At 39.5% G+C, this 18,577-nt stretch overlaps 1 protein-coding gene across 2 annotated transcripts in view; it reads left to right on the top strand.

Annotated features, from left to right (window-relative positions):
• The window catches only part of LDAH (lipid droplet associated hydrolase), a 103,385-nt gene extending 85,393 nt beyond the window's left edge, over positions 1–17,992 (top strand). The window contains exons 6-8 of one of the 2 annotated variants that reach the window (XR_015795181.1): positions 4,037–4,119; positions 12,311–12,433; positions 14,005–14,138. Coding sequence is in view for 1 of the 2 variants with exons in the window: in XM_088135637.1 (XP_087991763.1) it covers positions 4,037–4,119; positions 14,005–14,196 (275 nt within the window). In the remaining variant the exon portion in view is untranslated. Of the gene's footprint in view, positions 1–4,036; positions 4,120–12,310; positions 12,434–14,004 lie in introns of both variants that reach the window. The other variant, XM_088135637.1, reaches the window with a different exon arrangement.
• Positions 17,993–18,577: the final 585 nt, after the last annotated feature.

Raw genomic sequence — 18,577 nt, forward strand, 5'->3', positions numbered from 1 at the left:
TTTTAACTTTCCTTTCATAGGTTGCAATCCTTGAGGAATGTAATTGATATATAATAGATGCTTTGTTTGCCCTTCAAACAATAATGTGAGTTGAAGAAAGACAGAAAAACCATTCCATTAATATATTTGCTTCTAAGCAGGGCTGGGGAACATATGTCCACCATATCTTGTTGAACTACAACACCCAGCAGGACTTCCAGTAGCGAGGAATGAAGCAATCTGTAGTTCAGTGACATCCTAATGGTCAAATATCTTATTATAGAGGCACATTAAAAAATAAAATACTACACATTTTACTGCTCCTTGATATTCTCCAAATGTTCCTTGAGATAGTGGGAGTTAATCAAGCAGAACCCAAAGGCCCTAAGACTGTTGCAGATTATTGTTTCAAAGCACAGTTCATCTTTTGTACAGTCCTGCATTGTTTTGTTTTCTTTCCATAATACGACTATATGAATGGTTTTGAACTTCAGCGCTGTATGCGCAGGTATTTTTGTCTGACAATTGGTGGTTGATTGAATCAATGTCAAATAGTTCTAAAGACTGAAAGAAGCTTGATTGATTTTGATCATTAAGCCCTGTAAAGGGGGTGCTATTAATTTAGCTGGTGAGGATATTAAGCACTGGTTGTGACATGTTAGGTTAAAGAGCTACCAGTGATATAAAGCCCTCTTTTCTTTCCTTGGTCCTTGATTCTGAGTCCCTTCAGGGTTGCACCATCATAAATAAATCAAGCATGTTTGGGCACAGTTAGCAGCCTCTGTTTAGCAAAGGCACATGACTAAAAGGACACCAATGCTTAATCATCCCAGATGGGGAAAGGGAGAAAAGGGAGGGAGGCACCATCTCACCCTCCACATCAAAAAGAGGGGTCATTCATAGGATTATAGAGGGCAATTTTTTCTACACCTAAGCGCATTAGAGCTGACCTAGGAACAAAGAAAAAACTACTGATTTCTACTCTTTTTCTATTGCCTCCTCTACTGTCCAGAACAATAGCACCTTCATAGGCATTCTCCGTTTAAAATGGCAGGGTGAGTTGCCTGGTTCATTGTTCTCTTCTACTGGGTTAATAGTAATAACGTTATAGCTGTTGTCGCCGATCCTGACCCACACAACACTTCTTCAGTCATTGTGTTTTCAGATAGCTCTAGCAGCATGCAAGATTGTCTCAGGACTTTCTCCTGCCATTGCTGCATTTGCGGTGGGTGTTAGTTGGGTCGGTTGGAGCTGCTAGTGTTGCTGTCACTGGAGGGATTTTGGTTATTACTCTAAAACAGTGTTTCTAAATCATAGCAATGTTAAGATCTGTGGACTTCAACTCCCAGAATTCCCCAGCCAGCTACACATCTTAAAGTTGCCAAGTTGAGAAGATTCATGTTCCAAATTGCTTTGAATTCTTTTGTAAAGCAATACAGATTATAACTTTTTAATTTAAAAAAATGTGCAGCTTTCAGATTTAGAACAAACTAGTATGCTTTATTAGATTAAGGCAGGGTTTCTCAACCTTAGCAACCTTAAGCTGTGTGGACTTCAGCTCTCAGAATTCCCTAGCTACCAAGCTGGCTGGGGAATTCTGGGAGTTGAAGTCCACACATCTTAAAGCTGCTAAGCTTCAGAAATCCTGGACTAAGGGAATACTCTTAAAACTCTAGACCTCTACCTTTCCTCTTTTAGGTCTTTTGTTTTTATGTACAGCTTTTGGATTTTAATTGTTTGAAGCTATTTTTGCTGCAATTTTAATATTGTCAACAATTATGGATTTTATATTGTGCTTTGTGGTTTTAATAAAATGATGCTTTTTATTTTATGTTGTTAGCTGCCACAGGCTGGATTTATTGAGAAGAAGCAGGTTATAAATATGATAGATAAATAGAAGGGGAGAACTGCTCCATCAGTGAAGAGCTGTGCTGGTGGCCTAACATAATCACCATGGAAGCCTGATTACTTTGGTAGAAAGTTTGAGGGCTAGAAACTTACCATTAGCACTAGACCTCGAAGGAAAATCTATAGAGGCAAAATATGGTCAGTTATGGGTCCACCAGATCCAAAACTTCTTTGTCCTTCTACCAGCCTTCCTTTGGAAATACGCCTCGGGCAGAATAAAAGATGCACAGTGAACAAAATGATCAACTTTACACTCTGGATTCTCTGAACTGCATAGCTCTGGATGCATCAGTAACTCTAGGCAGTTGTGTCTCATTCCTTCACCAATGTATAATATTCCTGTGCCCTATATATTTACTAATCCCATACAAATTTACTATGGGATAAGAGCCATTGAAATCCAATCTATGCAGGCCAGCTGATAGGAATGGATGGGATCATTCCAGGAACTTGGCTGTATGGTGAACTGTCAAATAATTTGGCTTTAAAACTTGGATCTAATTTTAATTTTAAATTGAGCTTGCAAGTACATCGATATCAAGGCATATGGAAAGTTATTACAGTATTTTGATATCCAACTCTGTTGTCTCTTCTACCTCAATGTCATTTGTTGCCGCTTCCTTAAAGTGCTGCAGGAATTTGCCCATTTAATGTTTTGAGGTCATTGGTAAGGAGCAGTCCAATTGTTATTTCCTTTTGCTCTGCCTGTTGAGAGAAGTCCATGCCTCTGCTTTGCAATCTTCCACTAGTTATTATTTTCAAGCAAAAGACTGCTCAGAGGAAACATCCATTAGAACTCCTAGATGTTCTGAAACAGAGTTGGCCCTTGCTAGTTTACTGATCAAGAAAAATGCTAATATCAAGTAATTTTGTGTAATTCACTTTTTTCATAAATGTTTTAATTAAGAGTTACATATCTGTTGTTAATCAAAATAGTTCATGCTTTTTTTAAAAAAAAGACAACATTGAAATGCTTTAAAACATTCTTAGGAGTATAATAGAAACTAGTAAGTCTGTGCTTAATTACCTGGGTTCTTTCATGTCTCAAGTTAAGAGGTATTATATAGGAAAAAGGTGGACAGCAGTAGAAAAGAGCTTGTGAGCAGTAGGGGCAGGATTAACCTGATTCAGTTGGGCCTGAATTGGAGGGAGTTTGGGTCAGGCTTAACTTAAAAGACTTTGAGTTCATCAAACTGGATTTTATTTTGAGTTTCCCCAGATTATAATTTCATCCTCAACTCTTTAAATGATGATGTTTCCTTTAAGTAGTGCATATCTGCTTAATCCTGATAGCTAAAGAGAGAGTTTTCTAATATTTTGAAAAGGTATTTCATTTGGATTTTGACAGTGCTCCGTAATTGTGGAGTAGGCATGAAAACCATCTTTTGAAGTAACATTGTAGTTCAAATATGGGTTTCTGGATGATAGCCCCCATGGTTTTTAGCTATAAAGGGGTCAGGGAACAGTTAGGGCCCAAACCAAACCATGTAGGATACTTTAGCTCAAAACCATGACTTGTCAGTTGCAAGGCAAAAAACCCAAAATCAGTTTCTGATCTGCCAGCCACAGGATGAACATGGCTAACAAACACCAATTGAACTCTGCATGTCTATAGGATTTTTCCTCTTTAAACCTTCAATTAAATTCTGTGCTCTTGCACTGTATAGGTACTATAGCTTTTATTCATTGATGCCTTCCTCCCGTCCCCATCCTGGCTTTGAGGGAAGGCCCCGTGGACCTTCAGGAAAACAGTGAAGACCTGGTTTTCCCCCAGATACTGGGGCCAGGAGGTTGATAGAGCTGGCACTGGGGGGTAGAGGTGGATGGAAGTGAGTTTTGTCAGGGCCTCAACATTGTTTATAGTTTTAAATGGTCAATTTATTGTATTGTATTCTTATTTTGTTCATCACCCAGAGTTCCTTCTGATAGATTGGTGGCTATATAAGATGGATGGATGGACCGGTGGATAAATGCATAGTTAGCTAGATCATTGTTAATAAGCAGTGGATTGACTGCCAATTGGAGACATTTTTATGAAACTGGGAGAATAGTCCCTCAATCAGTCAAAATTTGAAGATTGTAACCAAACATAGCTTCCTGTATAAGTTCTGTTTTCTGATGTGCATCCCTGTGTGTCTTATTTCTGCAGCAAACATCATGTACCTGGGAAGTCAAGAAATGAGGAAGGTCATAGACCGAGACAATTCTACAATAAAGCAGCATTTAAAAAAGGTAGACCTTTATTCTTTACATTTTCCATTTGTTCAATTCCAAACTGGGGGTACAAAAGGTAGCGCCTACTGTACTTGCAAGTTTTTAAACCATCCGTGTCTTTTCCTGGGGTTGTGTGATAGCTGCAGAGGGCAGCCATGTGATTGTGGAAAAGATGCAGCAGCTTTAAAGAGTTGCAAAGAGGCGCTATATTTGGGCTCCCATATGCTCTGAAGCCACTTTTCTGAATTATTTCTAGCCTTATTGCTTATCTATTTCCAAGTATTTTGTTAGTATGTTTTTTTCAAATCCAAACAATTTCGCTCAGCTCTAATTCCAGGTTTGAGTAACTTTGGGTCTATTTGAAAGATTCTGTGTACCTCATCTCATCTTGTAATACTTTAAAGTGAGCTATAACAAGAATATTTTAGAATAAAAACAAGAAGATACCCCAAATACCTGACAGCATCCAACGAGAGCAACTAGATATTTAAACATTATATTTTTAGTAATTTATCTACTTATTTACTTTATTTGTATCATTTGTATATTGCTTATTAATTTTTTTAAATCCTATAGACTCTTTATAGTCAAAAATATAAAATATGAAGCATGTACCTGAAACAGTTAAAATAGTTTCAGGATCAAAACAATTAAGAAAGGAAATACTATATTTTATTTGAAGGCATATCTTCTCTGGATGGTCCTCTTCTGAAGGTTAATATGCACCTCTAGATGTACCGTGTGCTTTCTCTGAACCCAAAACCAGCAGCTACAAAGGCACGGGTCTCAGCTTAGAATCCCATAAGGCAGAGAACCTTTCATTGTGGACATCTGCAGGAGGGGGCAAGTGAAATCATGTGTGTCAGAGCGGATGTCATTCACGTCATGATGCAACTGATGCAAATTACATAATTCACATCATTTATGTGAAGGTGCAGTGGCATATATCATGTCATGGTGACTTCAACCAAATATCTATAGTTCTTACCTAAATTGGCAGAAAAAATCAAATTCTAGGGAACAGAGGAGGTGGAGGATTCATACTCAGGGATGCAGATGTAACTAATGAATTGGTCTACTTGTAAGTAAAGCTTCCTCAGTTGTAGGATTTGACTTATTCCTTTCGAATAGCCTAATGGCTAATAATGGAAGCCTGGATGGAATTTTATGAGTTCTGGCTTTACAAGCTTTTAGTTTGTAACAGACAAGGCTGGAAATAATGTCACTATACCTTGCCATGCTTCTGACTTACTTAATTCATTCAACCTCTGGCTCTTGACCTCCACCCTGACTTTAGTCCTTGTCTTTTGGATAATAGACTCTGTTTGATGCCTCAACTTTATTTGACCTCTTTGTATGCACCTTAGTATGGCATCTGACTCTTTTTTTCTGTTGCCTGTGAATTATTAGGTTCTGTACTCCTGACAGTGCTAACAGCTTGTTTACTCCATTGCCTAACCAGAAATTCAAATATTTAAAAGAATCAGCTCCTACACTGTGTTATCCATTAATAAGATAATAAGGCTGGAGAAGGGTGATCCAGCCTACTCCAAAAGGCTCCATCCATCCATCCATCCATCCATCCATCCATTTATGCAGGACAGGCTGGATATAGCTTTTAAAAAAAAAACCTGGAGTAAGTTGGTGTTCTGGGGACTTTTTTGCACTGCAATCTTCAGTTCCTCGTCTTCCATGAGTGAATCAGCTGGAAATGAAGCCAGCTTAAGAAATGTTTTCTTTCATTCTGGCCACAGTGTTCTCCTAAATCAGTTATTATGGCCCCAATTAATGGATTCCCCCTCTTCTTTTCCACTCCCATCTAGGCCAGGAAAGCAAGCACCAATGGCTTTCTGTTCTGTGGGCATGTCTTCTGAGGATTGGAGGGAGGAAAACAACAGTTCTTCCAGTCACTTGAGCTAGAAGGGGAAACATGGCAGAACTCTTGTCAGTTTCACCCAGTTAAAAATTAAAAAAAGAAAGAAAGAGCATTTCAGGGCAGGCAGCCAGGATGAAATTGCCATCAAAAGCAAAGAGCAGTGATTGATTGATTGATTGATTCATTGATTGATTGATTGATTGATTGATTCATTGATTTGGGGAGACGTGCCCACCAGAGCATATAGCAGCCAACCAGAATGGAGGTGTTTGCCTAAGAGGGAATGAAACACAGACTGGGTTGCCTGCTTGTGCCAGCAGAGAGGGAAAAGCCTGACTCCTTATGACAGTGTTGTCCAAACCTGGCCACTTGAAGATGAGTGGACTTCAACTCCCAGAATTCCCCAGCCAGCCATGCTGGCTGGGGAATTCTGGGAGTTGAAGTCCACTCATCTTCAAGTGGCCAGGTTTGGACAACACTGCCTTATGAGGAGCCAGAAAACTCAGGGGGAAGTTGCCTCCCCAGCAGGCTAGGGGCAGGTGGAGGATGGATTCATCTACTCCAGCCCTCTCAAAAGAGTAGACTGGCTTTTCTTGTACTGGGGCAAGGAAGAAATGCTGATCAGCCCTGGATTATCTTGAAATGCTTAGAGCATTTCAATTTTATTGGAGATCAGCAATTAGACATTGATTAAAGTAGTGTATGAGTTACAGTGTGGCATCTTTCTACCTGGATCTAAACTGTTATAATGGAGCTGAATAAAGAGGTCTGCCTTCCAACAAGTAAAGGCTCTATTTATCTAATGATGTAGCTACTACTATCATTAGATGTTCCTGGAAATACAGTGGATACTAACCTAGGAAAGAGAATCACAAAGGATGGAAAATCCCCTTCCTGGGCCTATAGCTCTCAAAACCTTTGCAGGTGGAGTCAAGATTAGAATTTGCCCTGAACAACTGCTTGCTCAGATTCTTTTGCTGCACTGATACGGTGAATCATTTCATTCTCTATTGGTTTAATTTATGTATTTTAAGTAAAACATGTACTCTTCCTTATAAACCAGTGAGGCCAAAAACAGAACCTAAGTATATTCAAAACTTCCAAGCCCCAAAGAACAGAATTGTATTTGTGCTTTGTGTTAGGACTTTGGCAAGCAGCAAGTCTCCTGCAGGTGTTTTAAGCTATCTGGACTGTCCAACCAGAGCTTTTGCACTTGGAGACTTTCTTTGAAAACCTCTGTTTTCTCTCTGCCTTTGCACTTTGAAACTGGGACACTCAGGTTTTAAAAGTTGGGGCAAAGTTACAGACATGTGGCAGATCTACTGCAGAGTAGATGAAAACATAGATTTAAATACCTTTTTTATTTCAACATTCTTCCTTTGAATGATTTCTGGGAATGTGAAAATTAGGGGACAAATGTGAATTGACCGTAAAAAGTAGTTCTGACTACCAAAGGGTTGGAAATTTACAAGAACTAGGGTCCAAGTTGCTATAGAGTTGGTAAGCTGTCAGTTTGAAAAACTTATGGTGCTTGTGTCACTGCAATCACTGCGATCATAAGTGTAAAATCAGTCTTAACACCTATCTGTGCCAGCTGCTGTAGAACAGAAAGGTTATTTCTGGACTCAGTTTGCATGCTGTTCACTGAAAGATGTGCTTTTTCTTGCAGTCATGAAATAGAAACCCAGCCCCTGAATGGCCAGCAAAGTGCCATTTTATAAGGAACATGGAAATAATTTGAAATGAGCAATTTGCATATATATCCAGTTTGCTGTTCTTCATAATGTATATGGTTTAACCCCCTTATCCCCAGTGTCATATATGGTAACTAAAAGTACAAATTTAGATAGAGAGATCATACTGTGTGTGCACAGTGCAAAAACATATGAGGGCCTATCAACTCCGTAATCAACTCCATGTCTCCATAATCTTTGCTAGTAAAGGACTAAACAAATACTTTGTCACTGTGAATATTGAAGGTAAACATTCTCTCTAGAACCAATAATGGTGCCCTTCTTATGGAATAACTTGCATATATACCAACCCCTCCTAGATGAGTTACTTGCAAGGAGGTATCAACCTGACTCTGGGAGAGAGCATTTGGGAGATGTTAAGTGTGGGATCTACCCTTGTTGTTCAGCACCATTATCATTATATTGTTTTCTGTTGTTATGTTCTTTTTAAACCTAGTAGTTGCAGTATAACATGTTTCTCAACTTTGGCAACTTTAAGATGTATGGACTTCAACTCCCAAAATTCTGGGAGTTGAAGTCCATACATCTTAAAGTTGCCAAGGTTGAGAAACACTGCATCTGAATGGACCGAATAGAAAGGTCAGGTCAAATAAATAAATTGGAATATAAATGCCTTGGTTCACATCACAATCTTACGATGTTTTTTAGTTTCCCCCTTTTGAAAAAAACCTTCAAGCAAGAGCATTTTGAGACAATTTTAGAAGTAACCCTTAATGCAGGAACAAAACATGTGCTTTGTACCAGATTCAATTCTTGAGAAGGAGTCCACTTTGAAACTTTGGAAAACTCTTGTTAATCTATGTTGGCTATGGCTTTGCAGTGTAACAACTTCAAGTGCCAAAGTGCCCACAAAATCCCCAAGATGGGTGCCTATAATATCCCCACAGAATTTCAAAATTAAATACAGATATATACTTTTTAAATAAATGTTGTCAAATGTTCCAAATTTCACATGAGTGCCAAATTTTGTGAGGTGTTGGATTTCCATCTGAGGTATAAATGCAAAAATCTCATGAAACATTGGCATTTGTTTGCTTGTCTACTTATTTTCTGTGCCCACCCTTTTGTGCAAAATGGTATCCAGCACCTGAAAAGGTTTGTTTGTTCAGTTTGATGCCACCTGACTCTAAAAACAATATAATGGAAACAAGAGATGACAAAACCAACTGGAACAAAAGAAAAAGAAGAAAAAAGAACAAGATGGGGAACTCAGCAGACACCAAAACATCCCACCAACCCAGCAAAGGGAGCACCAACTACCCTAGTCCAGGGTCTGGGAGAACAACAGATCTTTGTATTCCTCCAGAATGCCAACAGGGTAGAAGCCACACAGAAGTCAGGGAACTTCATTCTTGAGGGCAGGTGCTGCAACAGAGAAGGTGCATTTCCTAGATCCTGATAGATGACATTGCTTACTTAATCCAGTGTTGTCCAAACTTGGTCACTTTAAGATGAGTGGACTTCAACTCCCAGAATTCCCCAGCCAGCATGGCTGGCTGGGGAATTCTGGGAGTTGAAGTCCACTCATCTTAAAGTGACCAAGTTTGGACAACACTGGATTAATCAAAAGAACCCGGAGCACGCCAACCCTGTCAGCTCAAATTGGCCGGGCAGATACCACAGGAGATAGGCAGTCCCTCAAATAACCGGACCCTATGCCATGCTGTTGACCCCTATAATGAGCTGCATGAATGAAGGGTTTGACTCAGTGTGAAACAACTTCCTATGTTCCTATAACAAGCAGCCAATGAAAGGAAAGGGGTGCGGCCATCTGCAAGTGCCAAAGTCCTGCATGTGTAAGCAACTGACTGTGTGGGAGAGATTTTATTGGGCCTTGGTCCGAGGTCATTCATAAATGTTTGCTATGCAACTTTTTAACTCAGAATGCCTTTGGAAGAAGCCCGTCTCCCGCCCCCTCCCTCAAACTTAACCTTCTTCTTTTCCTTTCCATCCGAGGCTCATTTCATTATACCAGCATAAAGAAAATTGCCCACTGAAGCAGCCAAAACCAATTTTGGATTGGTTTTATTGAAACAGCTTGTCTAATATTGCCCAGGGTTTTTTTAATCCAATGTCCAAAGCTGTCCATAGCAGTCTAATAGTTATTGCCCTTGAAAGATTCATAATCTGGAAAGCAGCAGTACGGAAGACACTACAAGAACAGACTTTCTTCCCCTAGCCAGAGTAAATTAGTTCCCTCCAGTTTGGAAAATCCTTCAAATACACTGTATGAATAAGTCTAAAACCCACTCTGCAGCCAGGAACACCTTTCATTTGGGCAGGTCTCAGATGTTTTTTGAACTGTCTGCTGCTGAAGGCCAAAGTTAGAAAAGCTGCACTTGAGGGTTTTGCTACATGTAGCATTTAACCATGCTTTAGCTCATGTAGCAGTGCCAGTTTAGTCCTTTTGTGACCAAATCTCAGAACTGAAAGGTAGGGAGAAATGGAGCTCCTGGAAAGCAGAATGTAAAACAAATAGAGTTACAGTAAGTGTGGTTTCTTAGGTTACATTTAACCACTAAGACAGGCTTTTAATGGCTCACTTCAGCAGAAGGCCTCACAAATAGGTTCACGTACACAATTCAAATTTGCAAAGTCCTGTAGATTAGCCTTCCCTAACCTGGTGGTCTCCAGATGTGTTGGACTTCAGCTTCCATAATTTATAGCAATTTGGCCATAGTGGCTGGAAAGTCGAGGACATTTGTAAGGCACCATGTTAGGGAAGGCTTCTATAGATGTGCATACTGTATTGTTAAATAATGAATATTCTGGTCAAATTATTGTTGATATACAGTATATTATAATAATAGCATATATTACTAAGCCCAAAGTAAAATGGATTTATCTCACAATAGAGCACTGATGAGCATAGAAGGAGTGTTAGGTTTTAAGGTAAATTTATATTTCAGCATTTGAAGCCAAAGTATGAATTCTGTAACAGTAAATCACATTACCCTTTAGTTGTACTCTAAATCTATTGTGTGGCAAGATCACCTTACAATACATCTCTCCATGGGGGGTGGGGGTGATCAATGAAGACTCTCTTTCCCTCCTATCCATCTATCCCCCACTGCAATCCCATAGGATTGTTACCTTTTTTACAGGAATGTACAATCTTTAAAATATCTATGATCAACATTAATACAATAATAGAAGCTCTAAAACATATAAAACCAAGGCAACACAGTGAAAAGAAGCAGAAGTGACATGAACATTTTACATTAGCCTCTGCCATCCTGATGTAGCTTGATACACATTTGGACTACAACTCCTATCATTCTTAATTAATAGTAATGGGGCACTTATCTGTGGAATATTTGGAGGTTAATAGCAATATTTCAGCTTGCATCCAAATGATAAAGCATTAAATCCAAAATGCAAAGTAGGAGCAATAAATTTTTTTTCATAACCATTACTTTGGAGGGATGAAGAAGGGGGGGAAAAACACAAGGAGATGAAGGAAAAGTAATTTCTTTGTTAGTGCTTCAAAAATCAAATTTCACCCAGTTTTTCATAAGCTTGTTGGCTACACTCCCAGCTGACAATGCCTGTTTTATGAGGTGTTAGATCAAGTGAGCCTTGCTTTCAGCAATACTATCTTTTGGTGAATGATAAAAATACAAAACAAGAGAGATACAAACGAGGAGGGAGGAACTGAATGAGAAAAAATAGAAACTCAACATACCACCCCCCTACACACACACACACACACACACACACACATCCCAATATTTGAATTAAAAAGTAAATCCAAGGATGAAAAACTTGGAAGGGTACATTTTTTTATTGAGTGAGATGGCAATAAGGCCACGTTGGGCTCTTCCAGGCTTTTTTAATGGCAAATGTTGCCCTAGGTAGAACCCTCCTTTTGTCTGAATTTATGTCTGTGTGATACATAGGCTTATTTGAGCACTGGCTGTTTTGAAAATATATTTGGTCACAAGGTCTGATTCATTTAGCATGATTCTACTGCCGTGAGTTTTCACATGTGAACTGAAGGCACTAATACCTCTGTGCTTCTCAGACATTTAAGGTTTTATTTTGTTTTGTTTGTTTGTTTGTTTGTTTTATATTGCATCTTTGGCAACCACATAACAGGCAGAATGATTTTTTTAGGAACATGTTTTTAGCAACATGTTTTTGTTAGGGACTGACATTTTCTTGAGATGTCCTAGTTTTAATAGCAATAGGATCACTGTAGAAAATAATTACTTTCTTAGAAATGTTAAAACATCCGATTGATAATAGTCTCAACTGTCTGCCATCATGTTGTGCATATTTATGAAAAATTAAATAAACATTCACTTTACAAGAGTTTGAGGGATAATGGAATACTTTAAAGATTTTGCTCTTTCATTTTTTAAATGTATTAACGATGATACAAGATCAGTAAAATTTACTAAAGTTAAATTTGGGTGGTGGTGATGATGGTGATGATAGTTAAAATACATAGTACAGAATATTGTACTGTGTTGTTGTTATTATGGTAACTGTATACATTAGAGAGGGGTTTTCAACTGATGTGTAAGCGTAACATGTCCTTAATAATATTCCAGTCCTAATTATTTTGTGCTCCTAGGAACAAAGATATGGAATCTAGGGCCCTTCAAGATGATGCTAGATTTGAACTACCTTCAGCTCCAGCCAATATTTCTAGCTCTAATGACCAAACAAGACTAGATGTTGAAGGAGGAGAAAGAAGGTGTGTGGAAAGAACAGGGTGCTTCATTTTGTTTTTAATACCATAGTGCTTGGAGAGAAGGAGTATTAATTGAAGCTGTTTTGATTGTGTTGAAAATCTTCCTGGTCCAAATCTGAGCCAGAGAGTCAGTGTGGTATGGTGGTCAAAGTGATCAACTAGAACTTTAGTTCTAATCCTGTTTCAGCTTTGGAAGTTCAGTAGGTGACTTTGTCACTCTCTCTCACCTATCTCACTGGTGCTGTGGGGAAAAATAGGAGGATGGACTCATTGTGTGTCACCTTGAGCTCCTGTACAGGTGGGATATAAGTCAAATAGAAAGGCAGTTATTGTTAGGACTATGGTAGTGGAGGAAAGACGTCAGTAATGCAAAAGGAAGTACTTACCTAAATATAAAGCATGAACTAGGTGCCTCAGCACAGAAGAGCTAACCAACAACATGAAGTAGAAACTGACCCAAAAAAAGTGTCCTAAAAGTTTATAACTATACATCATGGACTAGTGTAGTGATGGGATGGGATGAACCAAAGTATAAGCAATGAAAAATACCGAGACCATATCGTGCAGTATCTCTACAATCCAGAAAGAAGAAGAAACTTGCCTTTCTAAGTGATATGTAGCTTCTGTTGGTGAGGAAGTGTTTTTAAGGTCATGGAATCCACAGGTTTTTCAGTACACAGATAGAGATAACCTGCGAGCAAAGCAAAAGATGTCAGGATGTTTTCCTTGGGCAGTCTGGGTCTACTCTATTTTCTTTGTTCACTTTTCTGTGCCGTGACACCCAGTTCTTGTTTTGGAGGAAAGGGTTCACCTTCCTTTCCTGCATGCTGAGATCCCAGTGAAAATCCTTCCCTATCTGCAGTTGCTATTTATTTAAACTTAAAAAAAAAAAACTGACAGAATTCCAAGTGTCGCATTTAGTGTGATGTCTGATTTGGCCCTAAAAGTAAAAACAAAAGTACTGGAAAGCACAAGAGCCCATACTAAGTTGCTTGCTTGGAAACAAATCCTATTGATCCTCAGGTTCCAGATTGTACATCTAAGACTTTTGCTTTGCATTCAGCTTGAAGAAGCAGGACGACTACACCTCCTGGATTTCCCTGGCAGAGGAAACATTTTTGCCTGTAGGTTGGATAGACAAGTAGATGTAAAGTATCCACTACACTCTCCACCTGTCATGCTGACTGGGGATAGACATCATCCCAACGTAGTCTATGCCGCAACATAAAGAGCTATCCTTGCCTATCACATTGGGTTACCAGGCAGTATGATAATTCTCAGTCAATCTCTCTTGACTGGGACCTGTTGTTGAAAAGTGTCTTACAACTTCAATAATCTTCATTGAAGGAATTCTGATCATCAACATTTATTATCTATGGTATTTCTAATACATAAGATGTTTTATAATCTACCATCGTATAGTGGTATAGGCTCAAGCTATTGAATGTGTCTTTGGAGTTTGGATATTACTCTTGGACCATGTCTTAGTTTTCTGTCTTATAATTGGATTTATTTCTGGTCTTTTTTTTCTACCACCATCCTCCATTTAAGATAGTTCTGTATTTTTATTTTAGCTGATGTTTTACTATGGAGCTACTGACGTATGGTGTCCTCTGCAGTACTACGAAGAGATGAAGATGGAGTTTCCAGATGGAGACATTCGACTGTGTGAGAAAGGAATCCACCATGCTTTTGTCCTGGATGCCAGCAAAGAAATGGCTGAAATGATAACGGGCTGGGTACAGGATGATCTGGCCAGGCTATAATAGAGATAGAGTAGATAGCAAGAAGAATCGACTATATCATGGCTGTGTAATGTTCCTTGATGAGTTTCCTTTGATTTTGTCTGTGCATTATGATTTGCTTTTTTCTGTAAGCACTGGTGTTAACCTGATGGCCCAAACAGCATTCTTGTTGACAAGGTTCCTAGCAAATACCCAAGGTAAGGCTGTAAACACATGGAGCTCACTTTCTCAAACCAGACTTCAAAAACTATAAGCTAGTCACACAAAGGCAGCAACATCTATGCTGTAAACCAGGATCACATAAACCAGTTGGGCAAGGTGCATTTTCCATGCCATGATGTAATTGAAGGCAATTATTAACAATAATTAACGATATTGGTTGGCCATTAGTGGAGGAGACCAAAATATGGGGAGGGAGGAATATATGGAGCATCCATAAAAGGACCTGGCCAGCTGGTTGGCTAGAACCCTTAACAGGAACGCGCTAGACTGCAGTATTTTACTCCGGTTTCTAATATCATTCCTGTATCGCTCAGGGGTTGCTGAGACAAAGATCTCACTTAAAATTAAAATTATCACTTAAGATCTTACTTAAAAGGTATTCCCTAGGTACATAGCAGGTTAAGACTAATTATTTTTGGTTTTTCTATTTCTGGAATTGGAAGTCTTAGCCATTGTGCTGACAGCGTCTTATAAACCTTTTATGAGTATGTGCGCTAAGCCCCAAAAGCTGTTGTCAAAAAGGAGGAAGATAAAGTTAGCCTGTTGGAATTATGATGCTGAGAAAGGTGGTAAAAATGAAGATGATTGTCAAAAGATTTGCAATTACAGCATTGAAATATTAGGCTGTGATTCAGTACAGTTTTAGGCTCCTGTGTGTAAAGGTGGAATTGCTGTTCCTTTCACTCACTACTTAAACTATCACAACTGCTTACTCCACCACATGTTGTAATTATGGTGCTGGACACCCAGATTTACCCTCTCTTGAACTATACAGATCCCTGGATTCCTTTAAGCCAGTGTCAGCCTCCCTCTACAGCCAGTGACTACCTCTCAGCTCAGCTATCTCACAGGGTTGTTGTTAAAAATAAAATGAAAGGATACCCCCCCCCCCATGTGCCATCTTGACTCCCCAAATGCATGAATCAGTCAGCCATTAATTCTGTGTCTAGCTGGCAGGATGCCTCTTGCAGTATTGTATGAATTGGTGCATCAGCTGCTTAGCTCTTCTGACATACAAGCCCCAGTCTGCTCGTCAACACCATTCATTCTGCCAAACATTGGGGTAGCATTGCATCCATAACTGTGTCCTATACTCTTGTCGAGGTGGTTATGGCAATGGGATCTACTGTCACTCACTGTTAAAACCATTCAAATGAATTTCCTGGCATGTGCAAAAGTTGGGGGGAAAGGTAAAATGGCATCTAATTTATAAAATGGCATCTAATATATTAGAATAGCAAAGCACTCCAAAATAGCTGTCCTTTTCACAACAGTATACAGTACATGGTTACTGCTTAAATAAATTTTCACTTCCATTGTGACAGAAGAGGTCTATTTGGTGTGCAGAAATGGAAAAAGAACAATGTTGCTCACAATCAGGGCCAACAAAGAATTTGTAAGGTGTAGTACTTCTTATCGAGAAATGTGTAGGTACATTGGTTAGAGCCGTGCAAATGTTAAAAGGACTTGTATATATTTTGTGTACTCCATTCAAGGCCCTTGATACACCTCAATACCCAGCCTGGGGAACAGTGTTTTCTATATTCAGACACCCTTTTGCCACAGACAATGGGAATAATTGCTGAGGCAATTATTTTAGAACTGCTTTTAGAACAGACAGAACTTTGATGACATGATCCATTTTTATTAATCTGTTTCTTAACCAAAGGCTGCAGAAAATGCAGTTCTGAATTAGCGTAGCCACTACTGGGCATGGAATATTTCCCTCCCTTCCTTTTTTCATTTTCTGTGATTTGTGATTTTCTGTTTAAACAAAAGCAGATATGTAAAGCCTGTATGTTGCTCGTATTTGGGGAATTTGAGAGGAAAAAGAGGCTTGGGATTACCTGTGCTCCATAAGCTTAAGCAGGCAGATCCTGAAACCCCTCTTCCACTTGCCTGCCCCATAATTTAGTACAGTATCCAGTGCTAGATGCCCTGTTGTATGCTTGTCCTTGTCTCCCTAATCTTGACCGTTGCCTAAACCAAGGTAGCCATGTAATGGTGAAGTTGTGTGCATAGACATGCTGTGCAACTGTCTCCTTTTCTGCTTTCTTCCCACCCTGAAAAAAGCCCAGGACCCAACTGGACTTCATTCTTGGAAGAAGCCCTATTTCCCACAATGCTGCTATCTGCTGCTGGCCAGGATGGGAAGGTCTTGTGTAAGCCAGGAAAAAATGGAAGCTGCTTGTCACTGGGTTCATATTTTTGCAAACTTGTGTTTGGATGATCAGGTTGGCTGGTTTTGTGCTATGCAGCCCCCCACCCCCACCCCAGGAAAACCTCACACTGGTAGCAGACAACAAAGAGAGCGGCCATCTTGGCAGGAAGCCCAGGCATTGCAAAGGTGCCTGGAAGGCTGTCCCCGTCTGCTGTTTGGGGGTGGTGGGCTGGTGGTGGTGGTTTTAATCACACGGGGAAGGATTCGTCTGATGATTGAAGCCGTTGCAGGCAGGGTGGGTACAGAGGCTTACCCAGCTCCAGCTCCCGTTCTGACCCTGCTTCATCCCTCCCTTGTGGCTGCAAGGGGTAAGAAGTAAAAGGACTGGAGGGGCGGCCTATCTGAAACAATCTTAATTTAGCCTTAGGGCCAGCAGCAGGAAGAGAGGGAAGCTGGTGCGTTTCTTTCTTGCCGGTTCTCCCAGTGCAGCGGATCAGGGGAAGTTAGTTGAATCCAAACCAACCCTGAGGGCTGTTTCATGTGAAAACTAACCTCCTCTAACCCCACTATTGCCTGGGTTAGTATATCAGTATAACCCCTTCCCCCCAATCTTGTTATATGTGTGTGCAAACAGAGCCACAAGATATTTGCCCCAGGGCCGCGGCAGGATATCATGTTGATATATTTAAGAACTTCAGTAGGTGTATTAAGTGTTCTGATCTATGTATATATGTATGCATATATATTGCTTGGGTAAACATTAATATTACTGGGAATCCAAGTGGCATAAGCATCACTAGCATGTATCTAAAATTTAAGGAGGGTTTTTGGAGTGTAAAAAAAATATATTCTGTGTGGGTATTGGTCTTTGCATAACTCAGTTGTGTGTGTGCTGTTCTATGTGGTCTCATTAGATCCTAGCATTTTGTAGATCTTAAAAAAAACATACTCCTACAATATTTTTTGTGTGTAAGATGTGGTCAGGCAGAGGAATATTTATAACCTGGTGGTAGCAGTATTGCCTACCAAGAGGGAAGTCCAGATCTTTAAACATCCAATATTTAATTAAAAACACCCAGCAAAGACCATAGGGCACTTTAATGTAGTGAGTCTGCTCAGTATGTAACAGTGATAGCCTATTTCCAGAATGCTATACTTATTAATTTTGCTACTGTCCCCATTGCCTACTCATCTCAGTAAGCCTATCTTGGAACTGTTGTAGTATTTCCCAACACAATTTTAATCATAGGGTTGAATTGCCTGCTTTTACCTGAAACTTAAATGTTTGTGCTCACTAGTAGTTTACACATGGGCATATGAGATTGTCGTAATTTAAACCAATTTTTGTAAAATCTGATAATTGCCTGATGAAAAATGCTAGTTTACCCTTAGGAATGGTCATTTATTAATAAAACGGCTAGTTTCTTGTTTCTTCCTGCATTTGAAAGACTCCTTTGATCTTGGTTTCTGGGTGCTCTTCTCCCAATGGCAGAAAACTGAAATTGATAAGCGATGAATAAATGTTCTTTCTCCTTTTAATTTTGAATTAAATGGAATAAATAAAACTGAACAAGAGCCAATATCAGGGGTACAGCTTTACAGCCAGATTCCACCTATGTTTACTTGGAAGGAAACTGTTCATTGCTGTTCACTGCTTTCTAAGCTCGGAGATATGTTTGCAGGGAAGAAAGGATTTGCTTTGCAGGAAGTAAAAGGGGTTTGCATTGGGAGTGCCCAGCAAAAATAATAAGAAAAAACATCTACCACACATCTTCTAGGTTCCCCTAGATAGCTTCCCTTGTGTTTCACTTGCACATTTCCAGTTCCTAAAGAATTGCTCTCACGTTCCATTCTTTGCAGATAGAAAAAAGATACACAATTGGAAAAACCAAAACTTGGGACTCTGAAACTTGGGATTTGTAAATTTGGTTGGCCTAAAGCAGAGCAACTGTTCAATTAAAGACTCTAGTACAGGTGAGGGCTGGGCAAATCCTTTGAAAGAGGTGCTTCTTGTGGAAG

The sequence above is a fragment of the Python bivittatus genome, unplaced genomic scaffold (genome assembly GCF_059951505.1).
Source record: "Python bivittatus isolate LINGU-HERP-01145 unplaced genomic scaffold, Pbiv_v1 ctg000020_np1212, whole genome shotgun sequence".
Lineage (NCBI taxonomy): Eukaryota > Metazoa > Chordata > Lepidosauria > Squamata > Pythonidae > Python > Python bivittatus.